Source organism: Somniosus microcephalus, chromosome 15 (genome assembly GCF_052327205.1).
Source record: "Somniosus microcephalus isolate GS21.2 chromosome 15, FLI_Smic_1.0, whole genome shotgun sequence".
NCBI classification, from domain to species: domain Eukaryota; kingdom Metazoa; phylum Chordata; class Chondrichthyes; order Squaliformes; family Somniosidae; genus Somniosus; species Somniosus microcephalus.
The window spans coordinates 56,664,790-56,688,738 of NC_141001.1; the positions used below are offsets into that span (position 1 = coordinate 56,664,790).

A 23,949-nucleotide genomic window follows, 5' to 3' on the forward strand; every position below is an offset into this window, starting at 1 on the left:
CCGTCCTAGTAGTGGTGGACCTCCTTCAGGTAGCACATATAAGTCCATTACTTGGCTTTCTTCGCCCTTGTGGACCACTTCTACCTCTATTTTTCCGATGGGGTACACTCTTTGCCCCGTGTATGTTTTCAATATAATCTCCGTATCCTGTAGGGGAATATGTTGGAATAACCTTCTGTAATCTTTCTTATTCATTACCGTCAATGCCGATCCAGTGTCCAATTCCATTTTTACTTGGACTCCTACTATCTGAAGAGTGACCCAAATTGTCTGGAGATCTGCATCCTTACCAACGTTGTGTACTCTTAAGCTATCCAGTTCATTACTGCTAGCATCTGAATCTGACTTCTGTTCGGTCAAACTGTTCTTTGTCACCTTGTGTACTTTTGCGTATTTTCCTTGCGGTGACTTTTTGTTGCTGGTCTTCTTTCCTGACCGGCATACTTTAGCTATGTGGCCAAGCCTGCCACATGTTCTGCATTCTTGGTTTTTAAACCAACACTGGTTCTGATCGTGCGTTGTCTTTCCACAACGATAACATTTGACAGAACTCAAACCCAATTTGTTTGTACCGAGTTCCGGTGACCGTAGCTGCATTACTGCCGTGCCTCTCGCTGCGGCTTCGTGTGCTGCTGCCATAGTGACCGCCTTCTCAAGCGTCAGCTCATTCTCCTCGAGCAGTCGCTTTTGTGTATCTTGTTTAAATAAACCACACACAAATTTATCTCGTAGTGCCTCTGTCAGTCCCGTTCCAAACTGACAATATTTTGCTAGCTTACGTAATTCCATCAAATATTCAGCATTGCTTTCATTCTGCAGCTGCCTTCTGTCGTAAAATTTAAATCGTTCCGCTAGCATCAGCGGCGTGGGGTTTAGATGATTTTTCAGGACAGTAACAATCTCCTCGAACGTCTTATCCGTCGGTTCATCTGGTGATAACAGGTGTTTCAATTGCCCGTATGTCTTCGCACCCATTAAATTTAATAATGTTAGTGCTTTATCTGCATCAGGAATTTTATTTGCCTTACAATAATTTTGTATGCGTTCTACATACATGGCCCAATCTTCGATGTCACTATCAAAGGTATTAATGTTCCCATGTTTAGGCATCGTTGCAATTTATTGCATTTTTATGTTATCCAAGATGGCGGCTTCCCTCTCTTTGTCGTCGTCCTCCGCCCACAAAATGGCGGTTTTCCCGCGCTTGGCGGTCTTCAACCGTCCCCCGACGCTGTCTCCGTTTCACCGCGGCTCTCGCGCCTTCAGTTTCCCCAGACGCTGCGCCTTTTAGCCCGAATGCGGCCATTATCTCCGGTCGCGATCGATGTCCCCACGCTGCGCCTCTCGCTCAAAAGCGGCCCGGCCCTTATCTCCGGTCGCGATCGATCTCACCGCCCTTATTCCTCCATCTTCCCAGCCCCGTCTGTACAGCCAACGCGGTTGACTTTCTGTCGCGTCGCTGCCCGGCTTACCCACCACCGAGGTAGAAGAAGAAAGCTGACAGTCGCTGATGGAGGCTTCGAGGTCAGGATGTCTTCTGCACTCCGGTTTCTCGATGCCTGCCGCTCGACGTGTCTTCCAGTAGGGTGATGAGGGTGGAAACCTCTCTTCGACATCCTGTCTGTGGACGAAGCCGCCGTGGAAATAACTGCCGCAGGGTAAGAATCGGACTCGTCGCCACTGTTAAGTCTGTGTGTTATAGTGATAATTACTACACAGACTAAGAGAGTAAATTCAACAGGTCTTTACTGGTTGGAGGTAGGGACTATACTGAATACAGTATTACTACACAGTGCTTATATACCGGTGTGGTCACCACTGGTATTATGTATACAGCAGCCAGAGAAAGTAGTACATCTTTTAAGGTGGAACAGGCTTAAGTTCTCTTAAGGTGGAACAGGTTACATACACCACAAGTTCTTTCTTTCTTTCTTGTTTTGCTAAAGTTGAGTTTTAGTTAATAAATGGCATAGGCCTGCCTTTTGTGGTGAGCGCAAACACGTTGGGAGAAGTCTAAACCTCAACAAGGATTGTGTGGAAAGAAATGATCAATTGCTCCATGGAACACAAGTATCTATGCTGTAGATATTAATGGGGCGGGTTACGTAGGCCTTGGTGGGGGGGGAGGTGGGGGGAGGGGTGCGGTCAGTGTTTTGGACGGCATGCAGCGTGCGTCTTTTGTACTTCACAGGGTCCCCGCCCAAAAGTCAGCCTGATTGACAGGCTTGGCTTCCAGTCGGGCGGTGAGGACTCCAGAGCAGGCCGCAGGAGCAGGTAGGTCTGATCTCCGACCCCGGGGCGGGAGTGGTGTGTGGGAAGGGGTCCGATCCCTGTGCGGGGAGGTGTACGATCCCAGGGGTCTTTGTATGGGGGTGGGGGGCAGGGAGTCTGATGGGTGTATTGATTTGTATGTGGGTTCAATGATGACACATTCATGAAAGAGAATGACTTTTTATCTAAAGTATGTTCAACTCAGTTAACAGCATTACAGGAGACACCATCTTAGAGATCCATCTAAAACGAAACTAAAACTAAACTGCTTGTCTCTCACATGCCCTCTGCTGGTCAGGCATAAATAATCAATCAGGCAAATATGCTGGTAAGGCATAAATAATCAAACAGGCAAATACCATCACTATTTGCTGATATCATTACAATGGGGGGGAATGTCTAGGGGGCCGGGATGAAGCACTCCTGCTCCTCCTGGTCCACAAGCAGTGCTGTAAAGGCACTTACTTACCTTGTCTCCGAAGCTGTCCTCACCTCCCTTCAAGGAAATCCAGCCGGCCACTGTAAAACCTGCAAAGCAGGTTAAATCTTTATAATTGACAGGAACCATAAGTGAAAAGCACTCTATGTACACATATTAAAATATTTAAATTGTCAACCCACTTCCTGGGAGTGGGTTGGCTGCCCCTTCTTGTCTCGCCTCTGTTAAACCCGGAAGTGGGTGGGTTAGAGGCGGGTTGCAGATTAAAAAATTTTTAACACCTGTCCCAACTCCAATCCGCCCATTTTTTGGGTGTTACAATTCAGCCCTGTATCTCTGGGACTGGAAGAGGAGGTCATTTGTGGAGAACAATTGGCCACAGTTGAATAGTTGAAATGTGGGAAGATTTCCATTTGCTATTTACAGCATAATTGTAAACAAGTGTATAAAAAACATTTTTACAGTATCATCTTTTCCCAAATTTCCTCCTGCATATTTCTGTTCTTCTTTATTATGCTCCACGCTTTATGGGTTACAGATGATCGCAGTTCTTTGTTTTAGCTTGTGTTGTTTTGTGACTGTGTATTGTGTCATATTCATCTCTACAGAGACTTCATTGTGCTTTGTCATTGTGAAAAACCATGCAGCTGTGTGCATGCAAGAGAGAAATAAATGCCTGTGTGATTAATTGAGACAGACAGAGCTAATCCTTGTTTGATTTAAAGGGGAAGGAAAATCTAAGGTAAAGTACTTTTTGTTCGAAGTATTTCTATACAATAAGGAAGTGACATTATTACCTGAAAGAAGTCAACTTTATTATACAAGGGCATGCAGGTGTAGGGGATGTGGGTGGGAGGATTTTTTTGGGGCCAGGAATAGCATTAACGTGGCTCCTGGCCCCACGAAAATCAATTCCACAGATGTTTTGCCACATTTTATGTGCGGCCTGCAGCGGTCCTTTTAAGCACCACTGGTTAGGGTGTCTGCCTAGTACCAATGGGTGGTGCATGCATGCATGGCACATGTCTTCATAGAGTGCTTTCCACTCATGGTTCCTGTTAAGTCTGTGAGTTGTTCAAGTAATTAATACTCAGACTTAATCAGTAACAATAAAACAGGTCTTTACTGGTTGGAGGTAGGAACTACACTGAATACAAGATTACTGCACAGTGCTTATATACCAGTGTGTTCACCCCCGGTATTACGTCTACAGCAGCCTGAGAAAGTAGTACATCTCTTAAGGTGGAACAGGCTTAAGCTCTCTTAAGGTGGAACAGGTTACATACACAACACTCCTCCCTTCTTAGCTTTATAGTCACCCCCCCATTTAACATAACGTAATAACATATATACATATATAACTTCATGTTTAACGTAACATATCACAGATTCAGTCTCTGCGGAAAACAGTTCACAGATTCAATCTCTGTGGTGTAGTCGGTTCACGTTACTCATTCAATAGTCCTTTCATGGATTTAACAGCTTGAACTTCCGAACTGATTTGGCTCCGTTCGGAGGGACCACGTGTGTGATCTGGTAGAGGTGATAATGGTTCAGATGGGTCATCTTCTGTTTTTACTTTTCCTTTTCTGCTTCTTGTAGACTCTCTGGGCTCCATTGTCAGCTGCCACAGCTGCCAGTTGCATGCGCAGTTCCTCCTTCTCTTCCTCCTTTTTTCGTAGTAGAGCCACCTTCTCCCGATGTTCCGTAGACTTTCGGTGCTCCTCCATGATTTCTGTATGGTGGGAGTCGAAGTTACAAGTTGGGCAGGACAGGACATAGTAATATTTGGAGTCGTCCGACAGGTCAGCGAGAGGGTCGTCTATTTCCTCCATACCCAGCTGGACGTTAGCCAGCTCTTGTTCCAAATCCAGACATCTTTCCTGAAGAGACTTCTTCATGTGTACCTCTGCATCCAGCTTTTTCTGGGCTTTCAGCAAGTCGTTTACTAGTGACCTCATTTGTGATTTTAATACTTCAACTTCCTTTGGAGATTGATTGATCGGACTATGCAATCCCTCTACCGGAGCAGCTGTTTCAGCGGTCTGTTGTTCTACATTGACATGAGTCAGCGTACTTTTGGCATCCAATGGCTGCTCTGTTGCAGTCGTTTCAGTCTGTGTCGTCACATCAGCCATCTCAATGACTTTTGAGAGCTCCGAACCCTTTTCCTTTGAAGATCGCAGCTCGTGTTCAAGTTTTTCCCATTTCAGAGTCTTGTCCCTCAGCATATGAAGGAGTTGGCTGACCGTTAACTCTTCTGACACCAGATTATGGCACGCACCTTCAGAACCTGAATCAGCTTTGATTCGTTCGGCCTCCTCGCGCAGATGGTTGGTGTGCTCCTGCTCCATTTTCTCCATCAGTTGCTTCTGTTGCCTTTCCAGATTCTCCCACTCTGTAACAAAGAACTTTTTTATTTCATTCATCTCTTGCTCAAAACGGCGAATCATTTGTTCTAATTGCTGTTGTAGTTTGAAATGGAGTTGAGTTTGAGCCCAGTGTCCCTCAAGAATGTGCATATCAGTAGACTTGACAGACTCAGAACTCTCTGTTAAACTATGTTGTTGTTGCTCAGTGGAATTCTGTGCTGAAACTTTGTCTTTTGCACATGGGTTGGTCTTACCACCATCAGTTCTAGAGTCTGGGCTGATTATCTGCACCGAGTTCTCACTCTTTATGGCTTTTAGCGAATGCCAGTCCATATTTATGTTTCTAAACCACTCCCGGCCTAGTAGTGGTGGACCTCCCTCCGGTAGCACATATAAGTCCATTATTTGACTTCCTTCGCCCTTGTTGGCCACTGCAACCTTTATTGTCCCGATGGGGTACACTCTCTGCCCCGTGTAGGTTGTCAATATAATCTCCGTATCCTGTAGGGGAATATGTTGGAATAACCTTCTGTAATCTTTCTTATTCATGACCGACAATGCCGATCCAGTGTCCAATTCCATTTTTACTTGGACTCCTTCTATCTGAAGAGTAACCCAAATTGTCTGGAGGTCTGCACCCTTACCAACGTTGAGTACCCTTAAGCTAGCCAGTTCAATACTGCTTAAGCCAGCCAGTTCATTACTGCTAGCGTCTGAATCGGACTCCTGTTCGGCCACCTTGTGTACTTTTGCGTATTTTCCTTGCGGTGACTTCTTGTTGCTGGTCTTCTTCCTTGACCTGCATACTCTAGCTATATGTCCAAGCCTACCACAAGTTCTACATTCTTGGTTTTTAAACCAACACTGGTTCTGATCATGCGTTGTCTTTCCACAACGATAACATTTGCCAGAACTCACACCCAATTTGTGTGCACTGAGCTCCGGTGACCGTAGCTGCATTACTGCCGTGCCTCTCGCTGCGGCTTCGTGTGCTGCTGCCATAGTGACCGCCTTCTCAAGCGTCAGCTCATTCTCCTCGAGCAGTCGCTTTTGTGTATCCTGTTTAAATAAACCACACACAAATTTGTCTCGTAGTGCATCTGTCAGTCCCGTTCCAAACTGGCAATATTTCGCTAATTTACGCAATTCCAGCAAATATTCAGCATTGCTTTCATGCTGTAGCTGCCTTCTGTCGTAAAATTTAAATCATTCCGCTAGCATCAGTGGCGTGGGGTTTAGATGATCTTTCAGGACAGTAACAATCTCATCGAACGTCTTATCCGCCGGTTCATCTGGTGATAACAGGTGTTTCAATTGCCCGTATGTCTTCGCACCCATTAAATTTAATAATGTTAGTGCTTTATCAGCCTCACGAATTTTATTGGCCTTACAATAATTTTTAACTCGTTCAACATATATGGCCCAATCTTCGATGTCACTATCAAAGTTGCTAATATTCCCGTGTTTAGGCATTGTAGTACTTTATCAGATTTGCAATTTCTCAGGTTTTTTTTTTTTACTGCTATCCAAGATGGCGGCTTCCCGCTCTTGCCGTCGTCCTCCGCCCACAAAATGGTGGCTTTCCCGCACTTGGCGGTCTTCACCCATCCCCCGACGCCGTCTCCCTTCAGCCCCGAGTGCGGCCCTTATCTCCGCCGCGATCGATGGCCCGCGCTTTTCACCGCGGCTCTCGCGCCTTCAGTGTCTGCCGACGCTGCGCCTTTCAGCCCGAGTGCGGCCCTTATCAGGGATTTCGATCGATGGCCCTTATACCTCCGACTTCCCCCAGCCCTGTCTTTGCAGCCAACGCTGCTTGGCTTACCCACCACCGAGGTTGAAAAAGAAGCTGCAGGATGTCTTCTGTCCTCCAGTTTTCAGTCGCTGATGGAGGCTTCAGGGTCCTAATGCCTGTCGCTTCCAGTGGGGTGGTGAGATTTGAAACCTCTCTTCAACGTCCTGTCTGTGGACGAAGCCGCCGTGGAATAACTGCCGCAGGGTAAGAACCTGACTCGTCGCCAGTGTTAAGTCTGTGAGTTGTTCAAGTAATTAATACTCAGACTTAATCAGTAACAATAAAACAGGTCTTTACTGGTTGGAGGTAGGAACTACACTGAATACAAGATTACTGCACAGTGCTTATATACCGGTGTGTTCACCCCCGGTATTACGTCTACAGCAGCCTGAGAAAGTAGTACATCTCTTAAGGTGGAACAGGCTTAAGCTCTCTTAAGGTGGAACAGGTTACATACACAACAGTTCCTGTCAATTATAAAATGCTTTTACATTGTAACTTAATACAATACATATCATAGTAACAGCACTGTGCCATGCTCACATTTTTGCATTTGAATTCTTGGCATCAGTCATTTATAGATGATTGGGAATACCATCACCTTCAAGTTCTCCTGCAGTCACACAAGATCCTGACCTAGACATATCCCATCAGTCCTTCATCATTGCTGGGTCAAAATGCGAGAATTCCATAACACCATTTGGAAGCACCATCAGCACAAGGGCTGTAGTTGTTCAAGGAGAAGGCCCACCACCACCTCAGAGCTACTAAAGATGGACAATAAAACTTGCAGCTTTACCAGTGTTGCCCACATCCTGAGAATGAATTTTAAAAAGAGGTATTTTTGACAACAGATCCAGAGATTAAAAACAGAGTCTTTTCTTGCCCCACTGCTACCAGAAGCAGGCAGGCTACATACACAGGTCCAGGATGCACAAGATTGATGGGATGGAATGCTCACACTGCTTGCCCCTCTTCAAGGCCTTGTGCAAGCCCAGTTGACCCTGGAACAGAATCATATGATGCCCTTGGGCTCTTTTCAAGCCTTTCGAGACCAATGGGCACCCCAAAATACAAGGGGGGAAAAAATTGTGTGAGAAGCACCACCTGTTAGCGCCTAAAGAGGCAGTCAGTGGCTGTAGCGCCACGGGCTGCGCCTCCCGCGATATTCAGCAGGGGCGCTAATGGTGGCGTTAGCCATTTGCGCTGCACCGCCACCGATCACGTCATCAGTGTGCGCAGCGCCCCAATCGCGCCCCGTTCGTGATATTTGGTAGCGAACGGCGCCCGGTTCACGGGGCCTTACTGTGCCGGCAGCGGTGCAAGTTAAAGTGGAGGTGCGGGGCGGCCGCCTTTTTCGGCGGCTGCCTGCCAGCACCTCCATCCCCGGCCTCCTGCCCCCCACCCCCACCCGTCGTGTTTTTTGCATTGGAACACCCAATGCCATTTCACTGGTTCAGACAAAATAAGCAGAAGGCGGCTATGCGATTTATATTGGGGAATGCCATTGGCTGTATTTCCTTTGCAATGGGAGCTGAGAGCACCAAAGTACCATAAAAATTCTTAGAACTAAGAGTGAAATGTTTCACAGGTATATATATACACCACATGTTTCCAGCCATCAAACCCACTGGAAACCCCCAGAATTAAAGTCTCAAAGATACTCAACAGAGGGTGAAACCAAAAGGCTGTCCCACAATCATTTGTAAAGAGATTGAACATATTCACACTAATGATCCTCTCTTTTGCTGCATTTATATTACAATTCTACTGGCAGTGGCAGCCCTACCTTTGGTTGCAGTGATGTAATATAAACAAGGTGATTCTAATGCTTCCTATGGCATAAAATTTTATCTTAAGAAATGCTTTTGGCCTGCTCTGCAGATACAGGCCAGCCATGCGTTTTTTGCATTGCTTATCAAAGCCATCCCACAACTGCAAATAGAAGGAGATCCAATTCACGTATCAAGGCTAATGTGAGTGAAGTAGTCAGTGAGCATAAAACAGGTTTCTCCATTTTATATACATATTTATCCTGATTTTTCAGCTAACATTAGTGACAAGACAAAAATATGCCCCAATATGTTTTCTCTTCTCAACATCAAAAGTACCTACCTAGATACATAACTGATTAAATGCTCATCTTTTCTATACAGTATTGATTGAAGATGGAAACACGCATCCAATTCCTGTTTATTTCTACCTATTTTCCTGTATTTTATTGGCAATAATTTTCCTGAACCCTGTGAATGGTACTGAGTGGTCTTACAGTTGTGGAAATGTATCCCCTCCACTCTAATCACTGATTCATTATCACAGATGTTCTATTTAACAACAATGGCAACCCATATGAGTGCCTATCATGCCTTCTTAACAGGAGGATTTAGATCAGAATGAGAGTCAATCTGGAATATTGCAGAATTGCTTGAAGATAATGACCGTGACTAAAACAAGTGTGAGATGTTTACTGGCTCTGTCACCGTTTGTCCATTTGCTGCATATGGTCAGAGTTTTCATTGTCTGCAGTTCTGTTTCAAACCTCAAAGGACAGACATGGTTATCCTTAAAAAAAATGCCAGCACTACTATACCTGCTCATCCCACTGGAGTACCATATTTTGTCTCCCAATTTTATGGTCACATTGGAAACTTTTTAACTTTATGGATAGAACATCATTTGTAGAATCTGAACTGATGTGTCCTCATGAATTGAGATAGTGAGTTATGCATAGTTGTCCTAACTTTTGAGGTGTTCAGTTGTTTTCTATTTTGCTCCTTTTGTTTTTTCTGAGTCCTCCTGTTTGACACAGCAATTATGATTGTGACAGCAGGTGGATGACATGTTTCCAGAACTCTGTTAAGACCATTTTAACTATGTTCTAGGAGGTGGCCAACTATCCCATTCTGCCTCTTTCCCTAGGGCTGAAAATGCCATGCCTTCATTAATTATCTTTCCATGATAATCCTAAACCCAAACTTAAGAATGATGGTGGGGATTTGGAAAGAAAGTTCACATTGATGTAATATGAAGATGCTCTTCTAAGTTTAGAGGCTAAGGGACATAATGGGAGCTTGGTGCTCCATTTAACCTGTGCTATACCTGATCTGATGCTGGATGGCAAAAGGGATAAGGTACTCCATTCTCCAGCACTGACATCACTCACTGAATGCAGTCACAGCCTACTGACTGATGATCTCCATCAGCAGGTAGAAGATTCTAGTCTCAGTGGCCAGGTGCTCCTGGACCTGAACTGCAGCAGTGCACTTTAGATTTGCTGCTCCAGTCCAGCGCAGAAGGGGGCCAGGAAATTCAGCCCCACTATCTCCAAAGAAAATGTATGCTCATCCATGCATTGCACAGTATTCCACTACTTTTAAAAGCTAAAATTATTCTAATCCAAATATCTAAATCAACTACAGTACATTTTACATTGAGTTATTTCTGACCTTCCCTTTTTAGACTCTTGTATTTCAATAACATTTGCTTGTGGGAAGCAGGACGTGCTAGTATTTATTTTCTGGTATCGTGTGGTTGGAAGGGACTAACTGTCAGAGATTTAAGCTCCCCCAAGCTTCAAAGGCAGCATGTGACTGCTAATAGTAGCTCCAGCGGAATAGAGGGTTTAAAGATTCTGAAGCCCGAAGTGTAATTTCCTGGAAGAGATAAATTAGCTAATCAAGAATCCATAGTGCTGCCAAAAAACCAACACATGGATGTTGATGAAAGATAGAGATGGATCTAGAGGCTGGTGAGAATTTGCATTTGGAACTCTGCAAACCATTCCTGAATTGGATTGTATTATATGGGCTGTGGTTATACTGCATTAACAGTTTGAGACTGGTAGCTGCAGAGCACAGAATGCAGCCGACAACAACCCTGTTATATTGTCCTTGCTGAGAATCGCACACTGCCTGACTGGACACCATGCAGTGCAGTGCTCCGCTCCACCAGCTGATAAATTTTATTGTTCTGAGAGTGCAGATGGGTACGCCTGCTTTCTCAAAAAACAAGGAAAAGACGCTACATTTTAAAATCTGATTGCACTGGAATTATGCTTCCATAGTGCCAACCCTAATATGTGAATAATGGCATAACTCACACCAAATTTCCTGGGACTTTTGCACTGGAAAATGAACCAAATGCCATTTTAGTGGATTTTTCATCTAAATTCTCACCTCACCTAGTCTGTTCATCAAACAAAATCACACTGCCTTTTCTCAGCAAAGAAAACATCTCTGAACCTTTAGACTTTTGAAGGACGTTCAGTAAATGATGCCACTTTAATGCCTACATCCTATGACTACTTTTAAGACATGAGACTTTAGTTGTGCTTATTAGAACTGTCTAGTTACTGCTACCTTATTTCTAGGCCATGAGGCTAACTTTGTCAGTTGTTAATTTCTGAAGCTTCCAAAGAATTAGTTGTGAACTGCTGGTCGGTAAAAATAAGCGCTGACTACGTATCTGAGGATTTATATTACAGTGCATTATAAATGAAGTTTGATGTGGAGAGTTTGGAGACGAAAAAAGCCACTTTCAACTGTGTAAAGGAGACTATCTGACAGCAGTATGAGGAATTAGAAAAACTATGAATCTGGTGGCAATATTGTAGGAAGCAGTGACAGGGAATTTATAACACTTTTAGATGTATCCTCACATAACCCATTATTTATACCATGAACAAGACTTCATGGGAACATATCACGTAGTTGAGCCTCTGGGGGCTAAAGCAGAGCTGTATTTTTCCTGGTAGTTAAAAAATCATCATCCTTCGAACAGCTGATGAAGTTCACGTTCCAATAATAAAGTCACTAACCGCTACTCAGCATCAGCAGATTCCATTTAATTGACATTCCATGGCAAGCAGCTGTTGTGGAACATTATCTTGTTGTCACATTTCAGATCTGAGGGCTGATTTGAACTTTCAGCAGTGGCGGAAAACAGGCGGTAGAGGATCGGCTGACCATTACACACACCGCCGGATTTTTCTCTTGCAGTCAATGGAAAGGAAAATCGGGCTGGGTGTATAATGGCCGGCCGACCTGCTACTGCCCATTTTCCGACAGGGCAGAAAGATAAAAATCAGCCCTCTGTAGGAACTGGGGTTCCTAGCCGAAGAATTGAGATCGACTCAGAAAATCAAAAACAATAAAATTTAATGAACAAACGAAGCTGTACAGGAAACTGTAGGATACAATGCAAATAGGTCTGGTCTGCTTGAAAGCCTCTCTGGAACTGCTAGAAGGTTCCGAGCTCAACTGCTAGCAGGTTCCGAGCTCAACTGCCAGCAGGTTCCGAGCTCTACTGCTAGAAGGTTCCGAGCTCTGACGTCATGACGTCATGATGTTCTTCCCGCCATTGAGAGATCACGTGACGGACGGCATGACGTCATCATGCGGAGTACAGGAAAGAAGCCCTAGTACAGTTAACAGATACATTAAAGGTGCAGCCCCCAGCTGTACTACATTGCTGTAAAAGGAATTATATACAATTGTCCGTAATCTTCTGGTGGTTCCGCCACACCTCTGTTGTTTTATCCAGATACAGAGCCTTTGAAGATTAATATACTGTGCTTCTTGGTGCAAGTGCATTGTGTCCATGTTAATCTGAGATGCCTGTAAACTGAAGGCAGTCATTCTTATTGATATGCGATTCTGTAGTACCTGGAAAAGCTGTGGTAAATCAGCGAAGTAGCCATTCTTCATGTTGAGCCTGGGCAGTGAGTGATGATAGCAAGCTATTCAACTATGATGGTTGACGTAAGAAAACTACTAGGCACTTGGTCTAAGCGTTAAACAAAGCTTTAATCAACTGTTTTACAACATGGAGGTTGATGTGCCATCAATAACTCAAGGACAAGAAGTTAAAGGATTCAACTGAAGGCTTTTAATCGCTAAGAACATTGCACGTCATTCCACATCGGATTCGTCTGGCAGAATGACTCATACAGCTCTTGAGACCTTTATATGACAAAAGACAGGGGCGGAGCCAATACACGCAATAGGGGAAAAGGGGGCGGTACACACAATACAATGCAGGTAAAACACAGGGGCTGATGAAGACATATATTTCATCACATTCACCCCTTCTACAGATTTAGTCTGTCCGGGGGTGTGATAGTCCTTCCTGAACGTCGCAACAGTACCGCGGGTTCTGACCGGGAGTCCGTGGTGCCCTCCTGGGCATACCCATGTGCTGGGGGTGTTGCAGGTACTTCTGGGGGTGGTGAGGATACCTCTGGGGATGGTGGAGGTTCTTCTGGGGGTGGTGAGGATGGGTTGTCGTCACTTCCTGCCGAGGCGAGGTCCTTTATGGACACGGTGTCCTCACGCCCGTCGGCGTGCTTGATGTACGCGTACTGTGGGTTTGCGTGGAGTAGGTGTACTGCCTCCACGAGGGGATCCATTTTGTGGCCCCTCACATGCTTCCGTAATAGGACTGTCCCTGGGGTGGAGAGCCACGAAGGTAGGGACACTCCCGAGGTTGATTTGCGGGGAAAAACAAACATCTTCTCGTGAGGAGTGGCGTTAGTAGCAGTACACAGTAGCGACCTTATCGAGTGGAGTACGTCTGGGAGGACCTCTTGCCAGCGGGAGGTAGGGAGGCCTTTAGACCTTAGTGCTAAGGTGACCGCCTTCCACACCGTCGCGTTCTCCCTCTCCACTTGCCCATTACCCCGAGGGTTATAACTAGTGGTCCGACTCGTGGCTATCCCCTTCGACAGCAGGTATTGGCGCAGTTCGTCGCTCATGAATGATGCCCCCCTGTCAGTGTGGATGTAGTTCGGCATGCCGAACGTGCAAAACAGGCTGCCGAGGCATTTGATGACCGTGGCACTGGTCATGTCTGGGCAGGGGTAGGTGAATGGGAAGCGGGAGTACTCGTCCACAATGTTGAGAAAGTACACATTGCGGTCGGTGGAGGGGAGTGGTCCCTTGAAATCTAAGCTCAGGCGCTCGAATGGCCGTGTAACTTTGATCAGGTGGGCTCGGTCGGGCCTGTAAAAACGGGGCTTGCATTCCGCACAGGTGCGGCAGTCCCTGGTCATAGACCGGACCTCCTCGATGGAATAGGGCAGGTTACGGGATTTTATAAAGTGAAATAGCCGGGTGACCCCCGGGTGGCAGAGGCCATTGTGGAGGCCCTGTAGCCTGTCCCCCTGGATGCTGGCACACATCCCTCGTGATAGGGCGTCGGGGGATTCGTTGAGGGCCCCCGGCCTATATATTATGTCGTACTCAAACGTAGAGAGCTCGATCCGCCGCCTGAGAATTTTGTCGTTCTTGATCTTCCCCCTCTGTTTGTTGTTAAACATGAAGGCTACCGACCGCTGGTCGGTAAGCAGGGTGAAGCGTTTGCCGGCGAGGTAGTGCCTCCAGTGCCGCACTGCCTCCACTATGGCCTGGGCCTCCTTCTCTACCGAGGAGTGCCTGATCTCGGGCCCTTGGAGGGTTCTTGAGAAAAAGGCTATGGGCCGCCCATCCTGGTTGAGGGTGGCTGCTAAAGCGAAGTCGGACGCATCGCTTTCGACCTGGAAAGGGATGTTTTCATCCACTGCCCGCAGCGCAGCCTTCTCAATGTCGTGTTTAATGCTGTTGAAGGCGGCGTGGGCCTCGGCCGTGAGCGGGAAGGACGTTGATTTCAGGAGGGGACGGGCCTTGTCGGAGTAATTGGGGACCCATTGGGCGTAATAGGAGAAAAACCCCAGGCACCTTTTCAGGGCCTTGGGAGTGTTTGGTAGGGGTAGCTCCTGTAGGGGGCGCAATCGGTCGAGGTCCAGACCAATTTCCCCATTTTCCACCACGCAGCCCAGGATGCAGAGGCGCGTGGTGCTAAAGACACACTTATCCTCGTTGTAGGTGAGATTGAGTCTGAGGGCGGTTTTCAGAAATCTCGCGAGGTTCGAGTCATGGTCTTGCTGGTCATGGCCACAGATGGTGACGTTGTCTAGGTATGGATAGGTGGCTGTTAACTGGTTCTCATTGACCATGCGGTCCATCTCCCGCTGGAAGACCGAGACCCCATTCGTTACCCCAAAGGGGACTCTGAGGAAGTGGTAGAGGCGTCCGTTCGCCTCGAAGGCGGTGTATGGACGGTCCTCTGGCCTAATGGGGAGCTGGTGGTATGCCGATTTTAGGTCGATGGTGGAAAACACCCGGTATTGCGCAATTTGGTTAACCATATGCGGGGCAGAGGGTAGGCGTCTAGCTGGGTGTATAGATTAACCGTCTGGCTATAATCTATCACCATCCGTTTCTTTTCGCTACCCTTAACTACTGCTACCTGGGCGCGCCACGGGCTGGTTTTGCATTCGATGATACCCTCCCGCTTGAGTCTTTCTACTTCAGACGCAATGAACCGTCTGTCCTCCCAGCTGTACCACCTACTCTTGGTCGCTATGGGTCGACAGTTGGGTGCGAGGTTGGTGAACAGAGAGGGCGGCTTGACCTTCAGGGTAGCCAGACCGCACACTGTGAGGGGCGGCTGGGACCCACCGTAGGTAAGCGTGATACTTTGGTGGTGGCACTGGAAGTCCAGACCCAAGATCACGCTCACACAGAGATCTGGCATTATCAACAGTTTAAAATCTCTGTAATCAGTGCCTTTTACCGACAGCATAACCGTGCAGAAACCTGTAATTTTTGAGGTATGAGTCTTATCAGCCATGGCGATTTTGCCCTGTGTAGGGACTATCGTTAGTGAAAGTTGTTTTACCAGGCTAGGATGAATAAAGCTTTCGGTGCTCCCGCAGTCAATCAAGCATTTAACCTTGTTCCCGTTTACCTCTATGTCCATCATCGATCTAGACAACGGATGCGGCCTGGATTGATTCACTGTGATTGAGGCCACCAGTGGGTCCTGGGGGTCCGTGTAGTCGGGACAAGATGGTGGACTCCATGAGGGTGGACAAGATGGCGTCCAAGATGGCCGCCCCCACGGCGCGCACGCGGCGGTGGCAGAGTTGGAGGCGGGGTTCCCTCTGCAGACTTTACTGAAATGTCCTTTCTTCCCGCATTTAAAACAGGTGGTGCCCTTCGCTGGGCACAAATGCCTGGAGTGTTTGTCCTGGCTGCAGAAGTAGCATTTCGGGCCCCGATGCATCGCGGCAGTAGTGGGGCTCCTGGGTGGAGGCTGGGGCTCCGACGGTGCTGGGCTGGCCTGAGACCTGGGAGGTGAAGATGGCTTCCAAGATGGCGGCCCCCACGGCGCGCATGAGGCGGAGTGGGCCACGTGGCCTGAGGAACAGGATTCAGAGTTCCTCTGGGCCATATCCAGCGATCGCGCTATGCCCATAGTCTGTTTTAAGTCCAGTCCCTCCTTTTCAAACAGTTTCTGCCGAATGTAATTTGAACTGAGGCCCGCAATAAAGGAGTCTCGGACCAGCTCCTCCGTGTACACGGTGGCAGACACGGCCTTACAGTTACAGTCTCTGCCCAGTACTTTTAGGCTTAGCATGAAGTCCTCTAGTGACTCACCATGCCGCTGCGTGCGAGTAGTCAGAAGATGCCTGGCGTACACCTCGTTTATTGGCCGCACGTAGTGGGCCTTCAGAATGGTGCAGGCATCCTCGTAACTGGTGGCATCTCGGATGAGAGGGGAGACCCAATGACTCACCCGGTTTCGCAGGATTCCCAGTTTCACGTCTCCGGTGGCGGTCGCGGCTGCTATGGCTTGGCTGAGGTTTCGATGAAAAATTCGAAGCATTGGAACCAGTGTCCGAACTGTGTGGCTGCGTCTGTGGCATGGGGGTCCAGATCCAAGCGCTCTGGTTTCAGGAGTCGATCCATCTTGGTGTTTTAGCGATTAAAATTGATGTGCCATCAATAACTCAAGGACAAGAAGTTAAAGGATTCAACTGAAGGCTTTTAATCACGAAGAACATTGCACGTCATTCCACATCGGATTCGTCTGGCAGAATGACTCATACAGCTCTTGAGACCTTTATATGACAAAAGACAGGGGCGGAGCCAATACACACAATAGGGGAAAAGGGGGCGGTACACACAATACAATGCAGGTAAAACACAGGGGCTGATGAAGACATATATTTCATCACAGAGGTCTAGTTGTGTCCTTCACTAGTTCCTGTTAAGAATGTCCTGCGCAAGCTGGGCCCGCGCCTGAGTATTTATACTCTCCCTGGACAGCGCCACCTGTAGGCCGCTCAGTATTATTTCATAAGTCTTTCTTTCATGAATGACATGTCAATGGTCACATCACAGTCAAAACCAACCTTGTCATCAGTGATGTCCATGCATGCACTTTCTAGCAGGATTCACTGGATAGCAGTCAAGAGCAGGAACCTTGGTTGATTTTCCTTTCCCAAGGCCAACCAGGCTGAGACCAATTGTAGCCCTCGCTACTGTTGCTCTACCTGAGATAAGCAGACTCAGCGCAGACCAGGAATTGAATGTAAGATCTTACTAGTCTGTACAGCTCAGTTCCACACTGGGTGGTGTATTTACCAATCGGAGAGCCCTGATGTCAGTAATCTTGTTACATAATGATAGCTTTTTTATTAAGGAGGAGAGGGTTCCCACTGGAAAAAAAAACCTACAGTTACTTGGTATAGAATGAGGATAATGGCTATAAACTCAGCAGAACCTGGACCACTTGGAATTCAAATGGTCTGAATCATTAATCAGAAGAACATTAGTCTATTGATTGAAGTGCGCTTCAGGAAAAGGGAACAAAGATATGTCCCACCACAGCTACCAATAAACATTGATCCCAATACCCCGCCTCCATTGTCATTAAACCACAAGGTGCCCTCATCCACCACCACCAAGAAACTCTGATGCACTTCTCCCCACTTTCCACAACAGGCAGCTCGGGAACACGGACAGTAAACAAATGGCAGCAAAGACACCCACATTCTGCTGTTTAATTTTTAGGATAACACTACCAACTGGCAAAATGCATCGGATAGTTTCTAAATGGCATCATACATATATGAACAGGAACCAACTTATAACACATATAGATGGCATATAATTTTTTTGTGGACTGGCCAATCTGAATTGTAAGTGATCTGAATTGGGACTACCAGTTAGATTTCTTCCCCAAACATCCAAATCTGGATCAACGTGGAATTCGGCTTTGGAGCCCATCCTTGCAAAGGAATCATTTTCACCTCACTTTTAACATTCATTAACAATAATGTTGTTTAAACTGACAGTGACAGCCACAAAATAAACAAGTCTGTTTGACATGTTGAAGTGATGATTCCTATCCAGTGCCACATTTGTGTATGAGTCACACTTCTAGATTTAAAGGGCACAAAAGCAGGTCAAAAAGCAGAATATACCTGGGATTTTTTTTGACTATCATTACATTGCAGAGCTAATTGAATACCTGTCTAAATCATCATTTTTTATTTTATTACAGATTATTGTAGGTGTGATTCTTCTCTACTCCCTCCTTGGAATTAGTGCCTTAATTGGAGCGACAGTAATTGCACTGCTGGCCCCTGTCCAGTATTTTGTAGCAACCAAATTCTCTCAGGCCCAGAGAAGCACGTTGGTGAGTATCAATTAAAGAGAAAATGACCCAATAATAGATGTTCGTTATTGGCTAATGCTTGTTTGTTTATTGGAATTATTTTTGTTCCTTTTATTCCTTTCACATCCACATATGTTGTACTTCCCAACTAAGCAGGCAAACAAGAGACCTGATCCCAAAGTTATATCTTTGCTGCTCTGTAACCAACTACTAGTAGGTAGGGTGCATGTGAGCAGCACAGGTTAGTCTAGATGCCAGTTCGTCCATTCTGAGGGAAACATCTTTGAATTGGCACCTCCCTTTCTAATGACCCAACCATGAATGGAGCTTTGTTATGTGAAGAATAGGTGCCCACTTCAGTCACTTTGTGGCACAAAATGATAGCGCACCAAACTGCGCTGCTCTACCAATCCCAAGTTCAACTGAACATAGGACCAATAAAGCATATATCTCTGATTAATAATAGGGAGTATTTGGATGTCAGGGACTGTCAGATCCTTAAACTTCTGAACCTACAAAATTTAGGGTTACTTGGGAAAACTCCATAATAATTTGCTATTATATGTTTTTTTTTCATAAAATTAAAATAATTTTGAATATGAGGTGGGTGCAGTGCTAGCGCAGTGTACTGTAGCACCAGTATGCCATGCCACAGAGTGGTGGGATACAGGTTCACTCCACCATTCCACTGAGCGCCTATTTCAGCTGTGCTGCTGTGAAAATGTACTGAGTGGAAGCAAACATTTTACCACAAGGATGTAAAACTGGATGGATTCACAGCCCTTTCTCACATAGCTCCTTGCAGCTAAGATTTAACAGAATTCTGAGGGCGAGTCACCTGACTTCACTCTCACCTTTCGTCATTCTGTAGCTCAGGATGAAAACAAAATTACTCAGACCTTCACATAAAACCAATAAGCCCAACCAAGTTGGGGTTTCTTCTGTTACGAAAGAATATAAAATAGGAATCTACATCCCAAATGCTTAATCTTGCTAGAAATGGAAAGTAATACATTTGTTGATAAATGGATGGGAAAATTGAAATAAATTTGGAACACAAAAAAGCCCATATTCTGAAATAATATGTTTTCAACTCCTTGAAATCAGTTAAAAAGTGTGGCTGGTGTACTGCTGTTTGGGGACTGAGTGATGAGTTGGATTAGATATAGAGTTGGAAATTCATCCTGGACAGTAGCTCAAGTTGGGCAGTAATGTCTGATCTGCCCCTTATACACCCCACCCAATATTCAGTTTAATTGGAACAGAATATCGGGCGGCGCACATAAGGGGCAGCCCATGCGATTCCGCCTGCTTTGGACTACCAACCTGGACAAGAACAACAACAACAACAAATTGTATTTATATATCGCCTTTAACGTAAGAAAATGCCCCAAGGCGCTTCTTGACACTGAGCCACATAAGGAGACATTAGGGCAGAGGACTGCAGCAGTTCAAGAAGGCTGCACACCACCACCTTCTCAAGGGCAACTAGGTATGGGCAATAACTGACGCCCACATCCCATGAATGAATTAAAAAAAAAGCTTGGTCAAAGAGTTAGGTTTTAAGGAGCATCTTAAAGGAGGAAAGCGAGGTAGAGAGGCGGAGAGGTTTAGGGAGAGAATTCCAGATCTTAGGGCCTAGGCAGCTGAAGGCACAGCCACCAATGGTTGAGTGATTAAAATCAGGGATGCTCAAGAGGCCAGAATTAGAGGAGCGCAGATATCTCAGGGGGTTGTTGGCTGGAGGAGATTACAGAGATAGGGAGAGGTGAGGCCATGGAGGGATTTGAAAACAAAGATGAGAATTTTAAAATCGAGTCGTTGCTTAGCTGGGAGCCAACATAAGTCAGTGAACACAGGGGTGAAGGGTGAATGGGACTTGGTGCGAGTTAGGATACGGGCAACCGAGTTTTGGATGATCTCAAGGTTACGTAGGGTAGAACATGGGCGGCCAGCCAGGAGTGCGTTAGAATAGTCAAGTCTAGAGATAACAAAAGCATGCATGAAGGTTTCATCAGCAGATGAGCTGAGGCAGGGGCAGAGACAGGCCATGTTCCAGAGGTGGAAATAGGCAGTCTTAGTTATGGTGCAGATATGTGGTCGGAAGCTCATTTTAGGGTCAAATATAGAAACATAGAAACATAGAAGATAGGAGCAGGAGTAGGCCATTCGGCCCTTCGAGCCTGCTCCGCCATTCAATGCGATCATGGCTGATCATCCGAATTCAGTACCCTCTCCCTGCCTTCTCCCCATATCCCTTGATCCCTTTAGCCTCAAGAAATATGGTGTGGAGATGCCGGAGTTGGACTGGGGTGGACAAATGTAAGAAGTCACACAACACCAGGTTATAGTCCAACAGCTTTATTTGAAATCACAAGCTTTCGGAGCGCTGCTCCTTCTTCAGGTGAAGTGGAGAAATGCATAAAGACACAGCTTATATAGTCAGAGAATCATGTCAGATGTTTACAGGTAACCTTTCCAACTGCCATTTATCACACCTCGGCAGAGAGATAATCACAGCAGTCAAAGGTGTGAATGGTGTCCAAACAGGACAGTCAGGGAAACATTACATCAAAGAACAATGAGGTGGGGTCACAAGGGGTCAAATATTGCAGATGCTGGGGTCTGTATGAAAAACAAAAAAACAGACAAAAAACATTTTTTTTGGCTGGAGATCAGAGCAGGTCCGGCCGCATCTGTGTAGAGAGAACAAGCCAATGTCGACTCGAGTCTGGTTGACCCTGCGTCAGGTGGGGTTACATGTAGCGTGACATGAACCCAAGATCTCGGTTGAGGCCGTCCTCATGGGTGCGGAACTTGGCTATCAGTTTCTGCTCGACGATTTTGCGTTGTCGTGTGTCTCGAAGGCCGCCTTGGAGAATGCTTACCCGAAGATCAGAGGCTGAATGTCCTTGACTGCTGAAGTGTTCCCCGACTGGGAGGGAACACTCCTGCCTGGTGATTGTTGCGCGGTGTCCGTTCATCCGTTGTCGCAGTGTCTGCATGGTCTCGCCGATGTACCATGCTCCGGGGCATCCTTTCCTGCAACGTATGAGGACAACTGGACAACCAGGAACACTACAGACAGTTACCCGCAGATCCGACCAAAGAACACACCCGCCAACTCAACAGACTGATCAAAACCTTCGATCCAGACCTTCAAAGCATCCTACATGCTCTCATCCCACGTACTCCCCACGTGGGAGACTTCTACTGCCTCCCAAAGATACACAAAGCCAACACACCTGGACGTCCTATCGCATCAGGCAACGGAACCCTGTGTGAGAACCTCTCTGGATGTGTCGAGGGCATCCTGAAACCCATCATACAGGGAACCCCCAGCTTCTGTCGCGACACTACAGACTTCTTACAGAAGCTCAGCACCCACGGACCAGTTGAACCAGGAACACTCCTCGCCACGATGGACGTCTCGGCACTCTACACCAGTATCCCCCACGATGACGGCATCGCTGCGACAGCCTCAGTACTCAACACCAACAACAGCCAATCTCCAGACGCCATCCTACAACTCATCCGCTTCATCCTTGACCACAATGTCTTCACCTTCGACAACCAGTTCTTTACCCAAACACACGGAACAGCCATGGGGACCAAATTCGCACCCCAATACGCAAACATCTTCATGCACAAGTTCGAGCAAGACTTCTTCGCTGCACAGGATCTCCAACCAACGCTATACACCAGATACATCGACGACATTTTCTTCCTATGGACCCACGGCGAAGAATCACTGAAAAGACTACACGATAACATCAACAAGTTCCATCCCACCATCAAACTCACCATGGACTACTCCTCAGAATCGGTCTCATTCCTGGACACACGAATCTCCATCAAAGACGGACACCTCAGCACTTCACTCTACCGCAAGCCCACGGACAACCTCACGATGCTTCACTTCTCCAGCTTCCACCCTAACCACGTTAAAGAAGCCATCCCCTATGGACAAGCCCTGCGAATACACAGGATCTGCTCAGACAAGGAGGAACGCGATGGACACCTACAGACACTGAAAGACGCCCTTGTAAGAACGGGATATGACACTCGACTCGTCGATCGACAGTTCCGACGGGCCACAGCGAAAAATCGCATAGACCTCCTCAGAAGACAAACACGGGACACAACCAACAGAGTACCCTTCGTCGTCCAGTACTTCCCCGGAGCGGAGAAACTACGCCATGTTCTTCGCAGCCTTCAACATGTCATCGATGACGACGAACACCTCGCTAAGGCTGTTAAGTCTGTGGGTTGTATTATAAATAATCACAGACTCCACTGTTAACAAAATAAAACACGTCTTTACTATTCAGAGGCTCGGGCGATTCTGCCCTAGTTAACGTATCACAACCCTTATATACTGGTGTGGTCACTATCGGTATTACAGTATACATGAGCCAATAGATAGTGCCACCCTAAAGTAGTGCTCTTAAAGGCGAACGGTTACATTCTATAGTTCCCTTAAAGGTAAACGGTTACATACACAACACTCCTCCCTTCCTAGCTTATTACTTACAGAATCCCGTTAAACATACAATCTTCAACTTTATATGAACAGTTTGCAGATATACTCTCGATGGAGTCAACATCATATAACAATTTACAGATATACTCTCAATGGAGTCAACGTCATATAACAGTTTACAAACATACTCTCAGTGGAATCAGTTTACAGGTTCAGTCTCTGTGGGAACAGTTCATAAATTCAGTCTCTGGTATTAATTCGTTCCAGACAGCATCCTCCATAGCCTTTTTTTTTTTTTTTTTTTTTTTTTTTAACAGCTTGTACTTTCGTCCTGTTGAACCAGCAGTGCGGACTTATACAACCCACTGGCTGTCTTGATAATGTCCCTGGATTTTTTTTACAAATTTAGCACCTTTCGTAGTGTTCGGACTGAGGTAGTAGAAGTAATAATATTTTAAACAGTTATTATTTTCTGCTTCTTCTTTTTCTTTTCTGCCTTTTTGAAACTCTCCGAGCTCTTTTCCCGGCTGCCATCTGTAGCGCCACCAACTCTCTATGTTCCTTAGACCTTAAGTGCTTCCTCAGGATTTCAGCACTTTGGGAGTTCCCATCACAATTTGGGCAGACCACATCCTCATAACATTCGGTGTCACTCAACAGGTCAAAACCCTTCTTCAAGCAATCATATTCATCCTGCTCTTCCTCGGATGTCTGCCCTTCCTTCCCTCCTGGCCTCATTTGTGCGTTCAATCCTTTCCCTTCCTTCAGGGATTTCGTTATCAGGCTATTTAATCCTTCTACTGAAGTAGCTGTTTCCCCATTCTCCTGTTCCCCTGGACGTAATTCAGCGTACTCCTCCATTTCATCCATCATTTTCTCCAATGCTTTCATCTTCTCTTCCTCTTGTACTTTGGCTTCCAGTGCTTGGAGAAGTTGCGCCTCGATGCTCTCTAGCTCATGTTCAGGGCCCATTCCCAGTTGAAACTGTTCTTCAAGTCGGTCAACCTCGGTAATTGCCGCCTCATATTTGTCTTGGGCTTCCTTCCATATTTTTATGAGTTCTGCCATGTCTTTCACCTCTACATCCTCA

At 46.3% G+C, this 23,949-nt stretch overlaps 1 protein-coding gene across 6 annotated transcripts in view; it reads left to right on the top strand.

The window, feature by feature from the left end:
- The window catches only part of abcc8 (ATP-binding cassette, sub-family C (CFTR/MRP), member 8), a 581,396-nt gene that overhangs the window by 366,463 nt on the left and 190,984 nt on the right, over positions 1-23,949 (top strand). For all 6 annotated transcript variants that reach the window (XM_086007823.1, XM_086007824.1, XM_086007822.1 and 3 more), the window contains one exon: positions 18,263-18,397. In XM_086007823.1, the coding sequence (XP_085863949.1) occupies positions 18,263-18,397 (135 nt within the window). The remainder of the gene's footprint in view (positions 1-18,262; positions 18,398-23,949) is intronic.